This window comes from Lissotriton helveticus, chromosome 9 (assembly GCF_964261635.1).
Source record: "Lissotriton helveticus chromosome 9, aLisHel1.1, whole genome shotgun sequence".
In the NCBI taxonomy this organism is placed as follows: Eukaryota; Metazoa; Chordata; class Amphibia; order Caudata; family Salamandridae; genus Lissotriton; species Lissotriton helveticus.
In genome coordinates this window covers 836,090,284-836,108,575 of record NC_136070.1, presented here as the reverse complement: position 1 = coordinate 836,108,575, position 18,292 = coordinate 836,090,284, and the positions used below count along the sequence as shown (strand labels likewise).

At 42.0% G+C, this 18,292-nt stretch overlaps 1 protein-coding gene across 2 annotated transcripts in view; it reads right to left on the bottom strand.

Moving 5' to 3' along the window:
* The window catches only part of POLR2I (RNA polymerase II subunit I), a 178,888-nt gene that overhangs the window by 78,024 nt on the left and 82,572 nt on the right, over positions 1-18,292 (bottom strand). For both annotated transcript variants that reach the window (XM_078661004.1, XM_078661005.1), the window contains exon 3: positions 2,651-2,724. In XM_078661004.1, the coding sequence (XP_078517130.1) occupies positions 2,651-2,724 (74 nt within the window). The remainder of the gene's footprint in view (positions 1-2,650; positions 2,725-18,292) is intronic.

The following is an 18,292-nucleotide window of genomic DNA, read 5'->3' as shown; positions in this document are numbered from 1 at the left end:
TACTTAGTGATGCCGTGGTGGTGCTGAGTGTTGTTGTGGTGGTGCTGAGTGTTGTTGTGGTGAAGGTGAGTGTTGTTGTGGTGAAGGTGAGTGATGCTGTGGTGGTGCGGAGTAATGATGTGGTGGTACAGACTGATGCTGTGGTGGTGGTGCTGAGCGATGCTGTGCTGGCCCTGAGTGATGCTGTGCTGGCCCTGAGTGATGCTGTGCTGGCCCTGAGTGATGCTGTTGTGGTGCTGACTGATGCTGTGTTGATGTTGATTGATGCTGTTGCGCTTTAAAGTGATGCTGTGGTGGTACTGAGTGATGTTGTGGGGTTCCTGAGTGATGTTGTGGGGTTCCTGAGTGATGCTGTGGTGACGCTGAGTGTTGTTGCGGTGAAGGTGAGTGATGCTGTGGTGGCCCTGAGTGATGCTGTGGTGGTTCAAAATAATGATGTGGTGGTGCATACTGATGCTGTGGTGGTGCTGAGCGATGCTGTGCTAGCCCTGAGTGATGCTGTGGTGGTGCTGTGAGACGCTGTTGTGGTGGCGCTGAGTGGTATTGTTGTGTCCCTGAGTGATCCTGTTGTGGTGCTCAGTGATGCTGTGGTGGTGTTGATGGTAATAACATATAAAAACAATTAAACAATAAAGATAAGTAGTAGAAATACAATAGTTGCAGTAAAGCTCCAAATTGTTATATTAAAATGGATGCTGTAGAGACAGGGATGGAGAGAACGAGCGAGTAGCAGTTGGGTAAGTGTAAGTTAGTATTGTGTGCAATTGGTATGGTGTAAAAAACAGAAGGGGCCTGATGGAGAAAGGGAGGGTTAGGAGCGCGGAAGATGGCAAGCAAATTGGAGTAGCATGTAGCTAAAGCAGAAAGGGGCTTAAGAAAGAGGGAGGTTGGGAGGGAGAAAGCAGAAGTGCAGTATGGTAAAGTGATAGTTTGTGTTAATGCGGGCAAAAGTATATGAGTAGCAAGGATGGGGGGTAGTAAAGAATGCTGCAGATGCACTGGTTGCCTCCTGTGCATTCAGGTCTGAGAGGAGCGAACACCTGCGCCCACACATTCAGCCACAGAAAGGTGCAACCCGCTGCGCTTCCCCATTCAGGGTGCAGTTCTGTACCCCTCTGGATGGACTGTGTTGCAGTCGGTGAACCTTTGGCAGGAGAAAACTGAGGAGGAGGGAGTCTGACGGGGACTAAGAAAGATGCATTGTTTCCACTTGAGTTTCCCCACCCATGTCCGTTCTGTGCTTCATATGGGACGGTCTGCTCTGCGGAAGTACAGACAGAGCAGAAAGAGCAAAGACAGAGTGAAAGAAAGATTGCTTAAAGAGAGGGGGAGAAGGGGAACGTGTAAACTGAGGGAAGAAGCTACTAGGAAGGAAATGATTAGGGACTGTGACAGATTAGAGCGATGAGAATAAAGAGGGAGCGAGGAAGAAAGAACAGGGCCAGACACAGCGATCAAATGGACAGTGAATGCAGAAGGTAACGTCCAGGGCGCAGCTGTACGGGTGCAACAGTGCACGGATGTGCACCACGTTAGTCTACCAAAACAGTGGCAGCCAGACACCGTAGAAAGCGAGAAGTGCCAAGTAGTGTGCGGGCAGGGGCACAGTAAACGGTAATACGGGGGGGAGGGTTGGGCCCTATTACTGGCAGAGGTAGAAAGAGTGAAATTGCTGCAGGAAATAATACAGCCACTGAGAGGCACGCATGGGCAGGAAAGGGAAGGAAACAAGACGTGCAGCCACAAGACGTGCACTGTGGTGGGGGAGGGGCGGAGCGAGGCGCTTGGGACAGCAAGCGAGAGGAAAGCCAGATGGGGCCTGATCACGCGCTGTAAGGGTTCTGCGAGGAAAGCCAAATGGCGGCTGTGCGCATGCCCGCGCGCATACCCGCAAGCTTTAGGCCACAAGGAAACGCATGTGGTCAGATTTCTAAAGCCCACTCACTAACTCACTCACTAACTCACTAGCTCCTCGGAGCTAACGAGGAGCAGCTCAGTAAATTGCAAATAATTCAAAACACAGCAGCAAGGGTTGTCCTGAATGCCCCAGCCAGGACCCCTTCCAGTCCCCTGCTGATGAGACTCCACTGGCTTCCAGTTAGGAAGCGAGTCCAATTTAAGATCTTATGCACCATTCACAAGAGCATGATAGGGGAGGGCCCGAAATATATGATTAAGATCTTCCAGCCCTACATCCCGGGACGACACTTGCGCTCCAGCCAACAGCAGCTCCTGCAGATACCAAGAGTAAAGAAGACCAGACAAGGTGGCCGTGCATTAGCTCACGCCGGCCCAACACTCTGGAATTCTCTGCCTCAAGAACTCAGGTCAATTTCCAGCCATCTGAGTTTTCGGAAGAATTTAAAAACTTATCTGTATCCTGACAAATAAATTACTTCCCTGCCTCGCTACCCTATATTAACCACTCTCTCGTAATTGCACAAATTTGTGGTACAGCAATAGCGCGGAGATACCCCTTCGGGAGTCTAATCTGGCGCTTTATAAGAATATAAAATAAATAAATAAATAAATAAATGTCTCGCCAGAACAGCGCATGCGCTGGCTCAGGCGAGACCTAAAAAACTCACAAAAGCTCAAAGCTACTGTACTCTTAAAAGTATGTGTGAATGTAGTGACAGATTTTACTTACTCTACTTCATGCGTGATCTTGTTGACATATATGCAACTGTTGTCGGCTTCTTGCTGGTAGTCACAGTTTCTACACTGAAAAAGAAAGGTTCAGTATGTTAAGCACTCATATTTATAAGAACATTTATTTTAACTAATCTTGATTTCTCAAACTAAGCAATGACAAGTTTAATGTTACTTTTATTTACTGGGTTTGAGCAGCACATTGTGATTCTATGAGCCCATTTTAATATTAACCTGCAACTTATATGAACAGAGCACTAGATTAGTTTAGCAGATAGGCTTACATTATAGGCTAACATTTGCTGCCCATGTGCCTCTTTCGGGCATGCCCATGGGGATTACAGAACCCTTCAACTATTTAAGACACAGATATGGCAATCTGACTGATGTAGACCCCCTCCAAGCGACACTTTGCCAGTCTTGCGTTTTTTCTCTTATTTAATTGAGACAAGTTAAGCGATATGGGACATCTGAGACTGGGATCTCCCTAGCAGTTCTGCCAAGCACTGAGCAGGATCATTTTAATATTCTTACTTGGCAGTTTCTCCCCCAATAGGCCACAAGGACGCCAGCAATGTTTACAGATGCTACAAGAAACTGAAGGGAATCTCTGGTGCCCCATATGACCCTCAGACTGGGCCTGGAAGTAAACATACATGCAAAAAGGGTACAGTCATCCTATGGAGCTGGTATCCCTTCCAGGTTATTTCCTACCTTGACCCTAAGGAGGTAAAACTATTACAATCTAGAAGAAATATGAACAGGATTTCAGCCCAACCATCATAAATTGGTGGCTCTTTTTAGGGGAGCCCACAAGTATTCCCATGTCTCTCCTGAAAGAGGAATACCTTGTACGTTTCTATTTGTCTGTAGGCAACCATGCACATTATGATGTCTTTCTACAAGTCACATGTGTTTGTTTCCCTGCAGACTGTTCTGCCCTAGCATGTTCATTTTATATTATTAGCAGTTACAATCGTACAGATTATTTTTTCCCCCTAGGATGGTCTTTCACTTGCCAGAACTGCATGTGTTACTATACAGAAGATTAGGTAGCTGGTAGGCATTTATCACAAGCTGAACATACATTCTTGAAGGACAAGTGTCAGACACTGGACCACAAACATTGTGTTAAGGTCATTTGCCACTGCAGACCTGGGGCCCGCTAATCTGTGGCTCGGCAAACTTGACTATCAAGGAAGTGAGGGTGAGCAGTCGAAGGCTTCCCTGGGTTGCAGTGTCGGGGAGAAGAACTCAACAGTCAACCAATAGACAACAAGGTATTGTTCAGGGCAATCTTTATGTTTTTATAAAAGTAAGTATTGTAATCTCACTGCAAAAAAATACTACACAATTCAATGAGAATCTAAGTTACATAGTTGTAATCTGTTATGTTCTTCAATACAACACAATTGTGTTTCTATCTAGGAACCTAATTCGATATTTCTATTTTATGCCCTTGTACGGTTATAATCAATAATATCCTTATAAAGGCATAAGAATCGTATCCATATTTAGTCGTAGCCCATGCAGTCCACATTAAGCAAGGCTACTTCCCCGGACTCCTAGAAAGCACAACGAGTTCTCTAAACAAACCAAACCTCCAGCAACCTGGGAAATCCCCATTACTTTTGTTTTGATTTCGTCCTAGAACTCCTGTGAGCACTGTAAGAACGGCCAGTTCTTAGTGACATCTTTCTTAGTGACATCTTTATTGACGTCTTATGTCCAACCTTACGTCAAACCCGGCACCTTTCAGGTATAAATATACCAACGCTGCCTTAAGCAAACACACGGTGGTTTGGAGCAGAGCGGCTATCTACTTGCCCGAGAGCCCAGCTGATGCGAGAGCCCACAGACGCCGCCCCTCCCCTTTGACGCACTGAGAGAGACGCTGTCTTTTCTCCTGCCGAGAAATCCAGCTCCGGTGTTTCCAGATACCCTCGCGGGTTACTGGGATATCGAGTCCTGAAAGAGAGATACCAGACCTCCTGCTTTCTATTACCCAGGTACGGAGCTGACTAAACCCTTAAAGAGAATTCTTGAGTCAGATTCTTGGCAAAACCAACTTAACTTAAGCTGCTACTTACTTACTTTTTCCCACGTATTAGGCTTAGGTCAGGTACACCGGGGTAGGCGTATTTAGAAGCACCAGTTGAGTACGTTAGTCAATGTATATATGTATGCATATATTTTATCTATTTTAAAGTATCTTATGGCTAAGAAACCATATCAATGCTTTTACAGTATTATTTCATAATACTCCTTTTACTGTACGCACTTTACTTTACTATGAGTATTGCAATTGTGGCAATTCATTTCTCTTGCATGAGAAAGAAGACTGCTCAATAAATAACACCTTTTATTGAAAACGCCCGTCTCTCTATTCTCTGCACTCTGGTGAAACTAAGTATGTACACTTGACTGAGTGAAATAGCTGTCTATTGTTTTCACACGACTCTAGAGATACACTCTTATTCTGAGGGAGCAAAGTTGTCATGTTTTATGGTTGTCAGAAGCTAATCCCTTCTTGTCTATCCAGGGAGGTTAAACTCCTCCTCGTTTATTCGAGAAAGTTTCTAGTGACCTCTGAGCTATCTGGCAAACCTTATGTCTAATATAGTCAGTAGAGACCTAGTCGACCTCAGTCCTACGTCTACACTGCTGTTTATATTATTCCAATGCGCAGAGCCTATTGGGAATATAGGAACTACACTACACTAGGAGATCTCTAAAGTCTACAGCTTCCCAGGATTAAATGGCTATTGGCATTGATTAGGCATAGATAAAGATCATTACTACTTACCGCACTGGATAGATCTAGTCAGTAAAATAGTTCTCGCTACAAACACCGACTTGGTCAAAAAGTAGCAAGGCCTCATGGCAGATTCCTTTGAGTACATTTAGTCCCTCGTTCCAATCGCAGGCTAAGTGCTGCCGTACCTGCTATTTAGCTGTACCTGTTCGAAGTTTGTTCTAGCGCAGGGGCGCAGCTCGGCTCAAGATAGTGCAGGCTACAGGTGATATCGTCTCACCCCCTAGGAGACTGGTTGTAAGGCATGCACCTGCCCTTGTCACACAGACATCCTTCAATTATTCTGGAGAGCACCCACTTTCTTGGTCATAAATTGGAATGGTTTGGATTCCAATTTGATATCCATTTGCAGACAGGAGATGTGGATCTGTTGTGCAAGGCTTTAAAAGCGGATTGTGATGGTTTTCTTATAAAATTTCATTTTTTAGCTGTTCCTTAGACACCGTTTTTGCGCAAGGTGATAGCTCCCACAGCAGGTAGCAATGGAACTGGCTCCAAGCAGGATTGTCCAAAACAATGGCATATTGTAGAGTGAAATCTCTGCACCTAGCTATCATCAGCCTTCTTGAAGAAGTAATCAGGGACAGACACAATGGAAGGGCCTCCCTAGAAAACCTCTTGACATTGTACAGAAACTGCACTTTTACTCTTCACCCCTACCATCTACCAATGGCTTTGCTCAGAAAGAAAAGATCCATGGTCCTTTGCTAACAAGTTCCTCTTTTAATTTTTAAATCTTGCCCTTCCTCTATTCTCCTCACTTCAGTGTCAGGATTTTCACCCTCCAGTCACAGGAATACATGCAGTTCACTTTCACAATCACTACCATATATGTGTGCTGCACACCCACTCCACATACAACCACTCAAGAAGCACATGGAACAGTGGTGCAAAGTTCTGGGTTTCACTTAACAGCGGAACTTTACCTCGGAGAAGTCAGAAGGCTTGCCTCCCCTTGACACAAAGAAAAAGGTCTGGGCATACTACTGATTCACAAGACACAGTACCCTGCCACCACCACTTTATCGGATTGACCCAGGGTACGGTAAGTAGTTCAATGTCCACTATGAGAGTAAGCTGGTGTGCCCCTTCAGATCACATAACAGGTTCTGGACCGCTCTCTCATTCTCAGGGACCAGCTTAGGCGATAGATTGGTCATGTCATGATCAAGCACAAAGTCCAGAAACAAGCAGGGAACATTCCCATCCCAACAAATAATTCCGCTGACAATGAGTGGAGAACGTTAAGATTCTTAGGTTTGCAGAAAATGCTTTAATCAAAGCATGACTTCAGCCAAACTTATACTTTGCTATAACGTTTAGATGGTGATATATTTCCTGTGGCACATGTTTTACATTACAGCATAACATATTGCTGGCAAATCACTGTGATATATACTTTTGGTCCTACATTTCTGCAGTCATGATATTTTTCAACAAGCGTTCTCAGCTCGTCATTACACTGCAATGGCCTGTTCCTCCTATGCATAAGGCCCATGCACATACAAAGAGAGCAGAGTGAGCAGGAGTAAAGCAGCATTATGTGAAAGAAGAAAAGGGATGCAAAATCAAAAGTATGGTTTAGAATGTGTGGTGATATGTAATATAGAATGCAGCTATGTCTGGTCGTCACCATGGTATTCCAGACAGAGCAGTTGTCATTTGGCCCCTGTTGAGAAAGGCAGGATCCTTTCCACGAAGAATAAACTACTTCAACCCTACCTTGGCGTCAGTGGTCACCTCAAGATTTTGGCGACAAGCTGGATGCAAAATCCACCCTGATGTGTGTTGTCGGATTCTGCAAGCGCATTTCAAACAGCAACAGGAATCAGCACAACCACTGAAGACTCATCACTATTTTCTCCTTGGACATTCGCCTCAAGAGCGGAGGGACGGAGGAGGCTTTGCGCTGTCTGAGTTTCCTTGTTTCTAGCCAATTCAGGTCAGATTTGGGCTACTTGGCTGGTTTTGTTTCGCTTGCGCGTATCTGCTGAGGCACTACATGAGGGCAGCTGGATGTATTGTTTCGCGCTTGCCTGACTAGCACACCCAGACAATCATGTTTCTGCGCGGTCGTTCTTGATGCGACATGTCTTTCACGTCCTGTTCTGCATGTCACTGCTATTGTCTTGCTGTTCTGAAGCTTCCTGAAGGTAAGCATTCATCGCCGTTTTGGATTGGGCCACTGCACTGATGTGCGGAGCGCATTCTTCGCTGATGCACACGACTACTCAAGAGTTTGTTTTCAGTCATTCATGTGTGCACATTTTGGCTTCCGCTGATGCACACAACTATCTATCTTTGGCATATTTAATAAAAGCAATTCTGGATTGGGCTGCAGCACTGAAGTGCCCTTCGCATTATTCGCGGATGCACACATCTGTTTAAAAGCAAACCTTCTCTGATTTTTATGTGTGCACATCCTGTCTTCTGCTGATGCACACAGCTATCCTTGGCCTATGTAATAATTGCTCATCATTTTACTTTACAAGTGTACATCGTGTTCACCACTGTTGCTTAAAAGCAAACTTCCTCTGATTTTTCCTACTCTAGTATACATTGTTTGCAGATGTGCACAGTCACCACTGGCTGTATCCAGTAAAGTAAGCGCTCATTGCATTTCCCGCTGATGTGCACAGCTGTTAGTAGTACTGATGAGTAGACTTGCATTAATTCTATTCTTTGTTTTATATTATCGTCACTATGCAAAGTGTGCAACCACCTCCACCTTTTCTATAAGATCCCTGTGAGCCAACCTTGGAATGGAATTGGTGGCTACATTCTTTTAATGCTTATCTTGGCGCAATTGATGCTCAAAAATTCAGAGCTGAAAGAAGGAAGAGTTTAATGTATTACTATCTAGGGGTTGAATGACAAAATGCTTTTGATCACTTACCTGAACATGTTTCGGCCGAAGACAAAGACTTAGATGAGTTTGATAAAGCAGTGGCACAACTCAATAAGTATTTCTCAAAGACAAAAACTATGGTAGTTCACAGATTTATTTTTTTCACTAGGACTCAACAACCCAATTACTGCATTTAAAATGTTAGCAGCCAAGTGTGAATTTGACGCGTTTACAGCAGAATTGATCTGGGATCAATTCGTAGCAAGGTGTTAAAAAAAATTCAAGGACGTATATTAGCGTTTAAAATCCTTCGTTGATGAAGCAATAGAGATAGCTAAGAGCATTGAAGGTTCATCCAAGGAAGCAAATCTTTTAGAGGAATCCTTAGCCAAAACTTCCATTTCGGGAGCTGTGGTCAGTAAACCTATTTCTAGGGGAGATTCTTGTTACAGTAAACCCAAAACATCATTCAAATCTAACATCTCTACACAAACTTTCACTGGATATTGTTTCAGATGTGGCTCCTCATCCCATGTGTCATCTTTTAGGTTTGGCCCGGCACTGGGTGAACAATGTAAGAAGTGTGGGAAAATGGGCCATTTCTCCAGAATTTGCAGAGGTGGTAAGAAGAACAGTGTTTGTTGTGTTCTTAGTGAAGAGAGTGATGTTAGTGCATTGGAAAGTTGTGAATTCTGTGAATAACTAGTTTTGGGTGCGAGGAATGTTCATTTTGATGATGGCATACACTGTGCAGACCTGGATGTATATGTCATCATTGATGGGCATGGCATCAAACTCTCATTTGATACAGGTGCACGCATCACCATAATTTCTCAGGAAAAATTTGATAAGTGTTGGTCCAGTAGAATTTTACTTCCCCCGGATATTTTGCAAGTGGCCTTTAAAGGTAGTAAAGTGGACATAATAGGTTTTTGTTTGGGCCCCCATCAGTGTTTTGGGTGAATCAATCAAAGGAAAAGTCAGAAAGGCATCAATGTTCTTGGAAGGGGCCACCAAGCAGAACTTGGTATCATCAGTGACCAGGATCAGATAAACCCGTTACAATTGATAAAAGTAGGGTAGGATCTGTATGTAGTTTAGTAATGTGTTCAAAGATAAGTAGGGCAAAGTCTCGGATTTCATCTACATTATTAAGGTATTCCCCTTAGTGTGAGAGAAGATCTCTCTGTAATGTTAAGAGATATGTGTCCCCAGGGTATCACTGATAAGACAGAGGCTACTTTGTGGTTGTCTCCCATCGTTTTAGCGAAGAAGAAGTCAGGCGAAGTTTGCATGTGTGTAGATTTAAGGAGTGTCAACGGCGCTATATGGCTGGACAATTATCCTCTACCTAGGATTGAGGATTTGATCACAAAAATTGGCCAAGCCAGTTGATTCAGCAGGGATGTGGAATTCCTATAGCCCAAGGCCCTGAACATATTATTTGGGTTCAAGGGCAACAAGTTTTAATGTGTATTTTGTCCTTGGGGCAAGTAGACCCAAACACCTACCGCACAAACCCTATGACTGCCAGTTTACAGTAACAAATTATGGACCAGGGAAGGGCATTGTCAGCAGTTAAGGTATCATTTGTGTCCATCTATTAATGCTGTTCAAACTTGAATGTGAGCGCTCTTATTAAATGTTGTAGGCTCGAACTGCACCACTTAGAGTGGATCCAGTATCAAAATATGTAAACACGTTTTCAAAGTTTAGCAATATGAGGCTATGTATGATGGTTCCAAAATGCTCTCTGATTAGGTGCAAATATTTGCTGAAGCTTCAAAGCAAGATTGATGACTCTTTGCTTTCAAAATAAAATGTTCACACAAAAATGCAAGTAGAAAAAAAATCATTTAGCTAAACTACTGCAACATTTTAGGTACCATTTATTTGAGGTATCATTTGGTAAAAAGTGTTGATATATGCTAGTATTTCCCAAAGATATTCAATAATGGAAAATCAGTGCAACCAGTTTTTACTGAATTATGGGAAACCTCAAAATAAACAAGCATTGGCAAAGTCGGCAGGTCTGAACTTGGTGGTCAGCTTTTTGGTTTTGTCAATGTGTGACTTGTTTTGGCATAATTTTCGTAAATCCTCAATGGTGTGGGAGCTGCCGGGCCATCGCCATTATACTAAGCGCTAAGAGACCCGCTGGTGATTACGCGCATTATAAATACCAATTAACATAACAAACATTGGCAAAAGCAAAAATTGTTTTTGGTCTCAAAAAGTACATATTACTCTAGTAGTTTCTAGCACTGAGCAAAACTACTTTGTGTGTCGATATGCTCCTTGTGAAAGACCAAAATGCTTTCATTAAAAGTGAAGCCAGCCGATGGAGCGAGAGAGACAGAATTTTAATAAACACAAAAGGTCATGGTTAACGCCAGATATACAACTTTCGTGAATTCAGAATAATTTATAAAAGTAGGCCAAGAAATAGTACTCCTAGAACATATTTGTGAACTGCATTTAAGCATGAAACAATATGCATGTATTAATTTGATCATACCAGTGTTTGCAAATTTACTCTCCCTCTTACCACTTTTTGTCAACCTTGGAAGAAGTTTCACATCTGCCATTATCAGAAGTAAAGTTTCAACCTTTCTCAGTATAAGAAAAGATTAGAGAAGAGTTGGTGAAAACCCTTCAAACATGCAAGTTAGTAGGTTTGCACCGACTCAATAGGGCATTCCCACCGTGGAACTACTGCTTAACACTGCCATAAGTCCCAGTATGTCGATCTGCGGAAACGTGACAACATGAGGGAATGGTTAATATTAAAACCCTACAATGGTTTTAGCTCTGGCATAATCAGAGAGGCTATGTCAGAGCTCTTAGATAAAGAGATTACTGCCATAATTTGTCGCTGCATTACATGGCACAAAAGGGACAAGTGGATTTTGTTACAGGACAAGTACATTTATGAAGCAACCTGCCCCATGCACAAGTACATATTTTATTAAATTCCACACCCCTGTTCAGTAAATTGGACTGAAGGTTAGCCTACCACCAGGTTGAGCTCGATGAATTGTCTCGTCACTTAACTACGATTGTGACTCTGGATGGGGTGTTTCACTTTTGAAGGATGCCCTGCTGCAGTTTTTCAAAGGTTGATGTCTGACATGTTTGAGGTCATAACAAATGCTGCAATTTTTCAAGACGACATTTTAATTTTCTCAGACACTGAAGAGGAACATGAATGCATTTTAAATGATGTTCTTTATGCACTAGAGAGAAGAGGTGCCCTTGTGGGAAGACCAATGTATTCGGAAAACCAAAGAAATTGAGTACCCTGGGCATGTGTTTTCTGAATGTGGTGTCAAACCCAAACCTAGTTTGGTCAAAAGTATTGTTGATGCCCCAGCACCGAAAAACAAAGATCAATTATTGTCATTCTTAGGTCTGTGTGAATTGCTACGCCAAATGTATGAGTAATTTTGCAAATATCACAGAATGTTTCAAAGTACTATTAAAAAAAAGGAACAGAGTTTATTTGATCTGAACAACGTCAGAATACATTTGAAAGTACCAAATAGCAAATACCTTCAGCACAAGCCTTACAATCCTTTGTAGAAGGCAGGCAAACAATTCTCACAGTGGATGCGTTCCATTATGGTTTAGGGGCGGTCCTAACACAATCGAATGCCAATCGTGAGAGCACTATAGGCTTGGAGAACACTGCGCCAACCAGAAGGTAAATATTCAGTTTTAGAAAAGGAGTTATTGGCGTGTGAGTGGAGTGTGGCAAAGTTCCGAGCATACCTGTGAGGGAGGCCTTTTGTGCTGAGGACTGATCATCATCCTCTGGCTGACATTTTATCAGGTAGGAAGTTGAAGTGATCCACTGCTAGAACTGCCAGATTGTCTGCCAGATTGTTAGAATTTACGTTTCAGCAAGGCTGATTGCCTTTGAAGACTCCCTGTTGAGGATCCTGGTGAGTATGAATGGGAGTCGGAAATTGATGAATGCTTTATAGCACACATTGGTGATATCAGCATTTGCAAGAGTGATGAGGATTGGATTAAGGCCGTTGACAAAGATGTGGATTTGAAAGAAGTCATACACTGGCTTGAGTAAGGTTGGCCTAAGGAGAAGAGTTTACCCTAAGGTTTGAAATAACTTCAGATTTGATAAACATTGGCAAAAAGAATGGTGAAAAAGAAAAATTAAGTACAGTGAAGGTAGGTATAGTGCGTGTTAAAAATCCAATTTTGTGAGCAAAGGTTCTTTGAAATTTAAAGAGCCAAAACAAGTATGTAACGTATGGAAAGACTCAGTCAAATTGGCAGATGGGAATTGGTGGAGTACAGCTCGCATTGCTGTAGATCCCAGCCATTTTGGGGGTAGTGCTTCATGTGAAAACTTGTGTGGAAGAGTCTCAAAGGGAACATAGATGGTTCAGTGAGAAGAAGTGTTTGTCATAAGAGTATTACAGGGAAACTAAAAGATTTTGGACCTTGGGTAATGGGTAAAGGACAACAATCTCATACCACGGAATCAAACAGGGTTTGTTGCCAACTCAGGAACCATGACAAATCTATTAGCAGTCTCATCCCCGGCTCCGGCGGCAGGTTAGCCCAGCACCATGAGACTCTGGGCAATAGCTTGCTTAATCTTCCCGACGGCCCCCAGCGCCTAGAGACCCTTACGGGTGATTGTGCGCTTTACAAATGTGGATTATTATTATTACCATCGTCGACAAAGCCCTTTCATCATCCAGGACAGCATTTTGCTGCTTTGTCGACTTCAAAGCTACATTTGATAGGGTTCCCAGGGCAGCACTCTGGGAAAAACTGAGGCAGTGGGGAATTCCAGATAGAATTCTGAACCCTATTATCTAATTGCACACCAGTACCTGGGTCCGAGTGAAGTTAGGGTCTGGCACGCATCTCTCACGAAAAATCATGACCTCAAGAGGCGTCAAGCAGGGATGCGTGCTGGCCCCCCTTCTCTTCAATCTTTTCATAGCAGACCTGTCAAGTACCCTAGACAAAGTAAACAGTCACCCGCCCAAAGTAGGAGGTACGGCATTATGTAATCTTTTATACGCCGATGATCTGGCCGTGTTTAGCCTCACAAGGGTAGGGTTACAAAGGCTCCTTGACTCATTAATGCAATACACGACCACCAACCAACTAGAAGTTAACATGAAAAAGACCCTGATAGTCCCGTTTGGCAAGAAACGTTACGGCGGTGGTGGCTGGTCACTTAACAAAGCAAGCCTTACCACCGGCCAATCATATAAATCCCTAGGCGTTTGTTTGGATTACAGGGGCAACTTTATAAAGCAGAGTAATGTGATCACAGAAAAAGCCACGGCACTTGTGGTATCACTGTCTAAGTTGTCGAAGAAACTTTCTGGTCCAACCCTCTCTCCCCTACTGGAAGTTTTAAGAGCAAAGATCGGCCCCACTCTATCATATGGTATAGAGATCTTCAAAGGTAAAATGAACACTGTTTAAATAAACACAACCAAAATATACAAAAAGGTACTCCATCTGCCAAGTTCTGCATCCCCTGCACAGATCAGATTAGAGTTGGGGTTAACAAATTACGAAGCCTCTAACGTTGGCACATACCTTAAGGTTTACCACAAATTAAGACAGGCTGAACCAGGCACACTAGAATCCCTAGTCTGGAAAGAAATCAACGAGAGCAACCCAGGAGGATCATTTGGCTGTCTTTTTAAGGACTATATCCACCAAATGTCAGCTGCTGACCTCTGGGCCCTCAATCATAGTCAGTCTGCCTTCAAAAAGGCAATTAACAAATGTGTGAGATCGACATCTCTCGCCACTGACAAAGCTCTCCTTACGAAACGTAGCCATTCTTGGGCAGTAGTCAACTCCTACAAACGGCTATCCCCCGCTATGTATTTTTCCACCACTTTTTCACTCTATTTAAAGCGCAGTTTTATAGCCTTAAGATTGGGGGACTGGCGCTTCCTTCAAAATCTACCCATTTGGCGTCGTACGGAGGAGGACACAACCTGTAGAGGGTGTGGGTTAACAATAGAAACAATCATGCATGTGGTTTGCATTTGCCCCACCTTCAACTCTCAACGCAGGTGTATGCTCAGGTCAGAATGGAATAGGCTGGGAGTCCGGACCTATAGGCATGCCATCATTGCCGCCCTGTCTACGGACAACACTGTTTTAAACATAAAATTTGCTAAATTTATCAAGCAAGCGTATCGCAATTTTAATACAAAGAAAACTGGCTTGGCTTTGCCACCCACCATTTAGATCAAATAATGTACTGTAATAGAATTTCCAACGATTATGAGGGTCGTAACACAAATTGAAATTCTGTGGCATGTATGCTTATGGTTTGATTTTATCATTTGAATATAATGGGAGCTGCACGAGAGACGCTAGGTCATGTTATACAAAACAGTTTAAATTTTTATTTTTTTAATGTCTTTTGTGCCCATATGGGTTCTTTGTTTTTAACTATTTTATATACAAAATTGTACACAATGTGATTTGGGGGAAAACTTTTAAAGATATTGTTTTATATCTAAATAAAGATTATTACTTACAAATTAAAAGATTTTGTTTGCAAATAAATCGCACTACTATACAGTATTATACTTTTGTTTTATATTTTATTGGTGCTCTGCTCATGTATATAGTTTTCTTTTTTAACAATAGAATAGTGATGTTGGTACGATGTTTTCTTCTCTTTTTATTCTTTAGTTTTTGTAATTGCAATACTCTGTAAAAGGGAGAGAAGTGTGGCGTTGAGTAATAATGCAGGTATGTCATGGAATGCCTGGTCGTCACCATGGTATTCCAGACACAGCAGTTGTCATCTGGCCCCTGTTGAGAGAGGTACAATCCTTTCTGCGAATAATAAACTACTTGAACCCTACCTTGGTATCAGTGGTCACCTCAGAGTGTTAATAACAACCAAAAATGTTGGATCCCAAACCAAACGTCAATTTCTGACACCATGCATTGCACAGAAAAGCATGGAGGTGAGCAGCTTTTACTGGGATCATTCTCTGGAAAATTAAATCCCATGAAATACCGGACACGTAACACAAACCATTTTAGGCTACGCACTGGCCACTAAATAAGTTTATTTTTATTTATACTAATCACGTCTTATTTCACTTTGCCTTGTTATAATGCAGCAGAGCCTTAAATATGTTCCACACTCACCTCCTCCCAAAAAGAGCGGATGGTGAGCACAATGAAAATTGATGCAAGCACGGACTAGCCCACAAGGATAAAGTATGCCATGCTGAGTGGATTAGTGATCAGAATGCTTTTTAAAAGTACCTAATAAACGGAAGTCCGGGTATAACAAAAATTGAGAAACCTATGTTTTTAGTGCTCTCATTAGGGCCATCAAGTTGTTCATAGGATGTAACGTGGGCTGCTCATTTATCTTTAACTCCATCATTTGTCTTTGTAACTCCAATACTTTACTTTGACAATGTCGTTTTATTTTCCAGTTCTCCTTTTCAGGTCCGACGTCGGCAAATACATTTTGATTTTACTGAAAATATATATACCTATAAGAGTTTTCAGCTAGCCCTGTTCATCCATTTGTCTGCTGTAGTGTCAGTTTAGTTTCTGCCCTTTCTGCCCACAATATCCAACAGCATGAGGCAGTAATCAGCTCACTTCAGTCATTGATTCCTTTTTAAGTCAAGCCTGGGCAGCTGCTCTGCGAGGCATGCAGTATTAAGAGTATGGACCTGAAGCTCCGCCCACAATTCCGCCCATATTTTTCATTGGCTTGTGTCATTGTCCTAAGTAAATGCTGGCTTCAGATTCGTTAATAGGCTTGTTAGTCCCTCCTTAGTACCGCCTTATCTTGATTTGTAACCTCCCATGATGACTGGCCCTTTTACTTCTGTTTTTACAAGGTATGTCTTATTTAGTCTGTATGGACTATTTTCTTTAAAGAGTTTCTCCTACTTCAGGCACGACATGCTTTCCCTCAACATTCAGCACACCATGCGCGCTTTCACTTTCCAAGTAGCCAGGGAATATGTCAGCTGCTTCTTTGAAACTAAACAGGTCTAGCATTTACAAGAGTTTGAGCTATTGGCATTGTAAATGAAAATGCCTTATTTATGTGTTAATTATGAAAACAGATAAAGGAAAGGCATTGTCATTTACAATGCCAATAGCCTAAACTTTCACAAATGCGAGACCTATTGCACTGTAAATGCTTATGGTGTTAGTGACTGCATTCTTTCAAAGCATAATGATGTCATTCACACAGAAAGTAGTCACCGTTATTTCCAGGGCCTTGTAGACCATTATTTGAATTTACATTTTCTAATAATGTATTAACATTTTGTGAGAGCTCAACAGCTCCACAACCACTGTAAGTGGGCCAATGCTGCCACTTGCGGTGTGCCGCAACCCACGCGTGCACAGCATGCGTTAGTCATCTTTGCAAATGGTTTTAAACCATTCTAAGATGGGCACCCTTGCCTAAGCATGCTTGCTTAAAGCAGTCTTAAAGATTTAACATAAACATTTAAAAAACAATATGCTGGTAACCAATGTAAGGCCAATAAGCACTGCAAATGCTTATTCCATTTTTCTTTAAGTCATCCTCGTGTTGCTTATACTAGGACTTCAAGTTACAGTAACTGCACGACAATAGTACCTTTTCTTATAGTAAAGAAGAATTATATTTTCCTCAAATGTGCATTAAAACTAGTAAGGCATCTTATCCCTGCATTAAGAACACTTGCCTACTTCAGAAGCAACGCATGGTTTTCATTAAATTATACAGAATAGTTATATTGTTTATTTAATTTTTTTATTGTAAGCATGTGACTGACTACCACTTTTAAGGAGCAAAGGTTCCCTTGGGAGAAGCTTAGAGCCTAGGCTTCTACTGCAGAACAAATATATCAATCAATCTGAATACAGTTAGACAGTGTATCTAATTACTGCACAATCACGCTAAGCAGGCAGAATATATACAATAGGTGCTCCAATAAGCGGCTTAGTGAAAGTGACCAGTAACAAGAGTTAATACAAGTGAGCTAGTGTGACTTACAAAATAATCACTATGTTGATTGAGTCGTGTTACAATTTAAATGAAAAAGGACTCCAAATTAGAGGTTGATTTTGCACTGAAGTACATACGTCAATAAGTTAGTACGCTGACGTCTGGACCTATTAGGCTAATTGTAACCGGATCTTCATCAGGACAATAGAGGAAGCAACTTCACTAGCACAGACAAATCAAATGAAAGAACTCTAGATGTGGACAGCAAAATGTTTGTACAAATCCACTTCACTGACCATAAAAGATCAGTTAAGTAGTGATGTTCTTCCATTAGGGCTGGTAAAAAGGTTTTAACAACGACCCTAACACAGTGGGGAATTCACTGGAGTCGACAAGTACCACCATTACACTGAACATTTAATTGCAGATTTAGAACTTTGCCTACATATTCTGAAAATCAACGCTGAATTACACACCCAGGCACCATACCGTGATGTTTCCCTGGGAAGGTAGTGGGGAAACAACCTTTACAACACAACTTTTACAACGCACTACCATTACAACGAAACTTTTACAACGCAAAAACTTTTACAACGCATACCATTACAACGCATGTTTTTACAACGCAAGTACTTTTACAACGCATGCCATTACAACGTAAGTATTGGTAAGTATATAATTATATTTAATATTTTATATGTTTTTTTTTTTTTTACGTTTTCAGTTTTTGGGTAAAGGGGTATTTTTAGGGTCAGTTTTCAGTTTTTGGGTAAAGGGGTATTTTTAGGGTTCAGGGTCAGTTTTCAGTTTTTGGGTAAAGGGGTATTTTTAGGGTTCAGGGTCCGTTTTCAGTTTTTGGGTAAAGGGGTATTTTTTAGGGTTCAGGGTCAGTTTTCAGTTTTTGGATAAAGGGGTATTTTTAGGGTTCAGGGTCAGTTTTCAGTTTTTGGGTAAAGGGGTATTTTTAGGGTTCAGGGTCAGT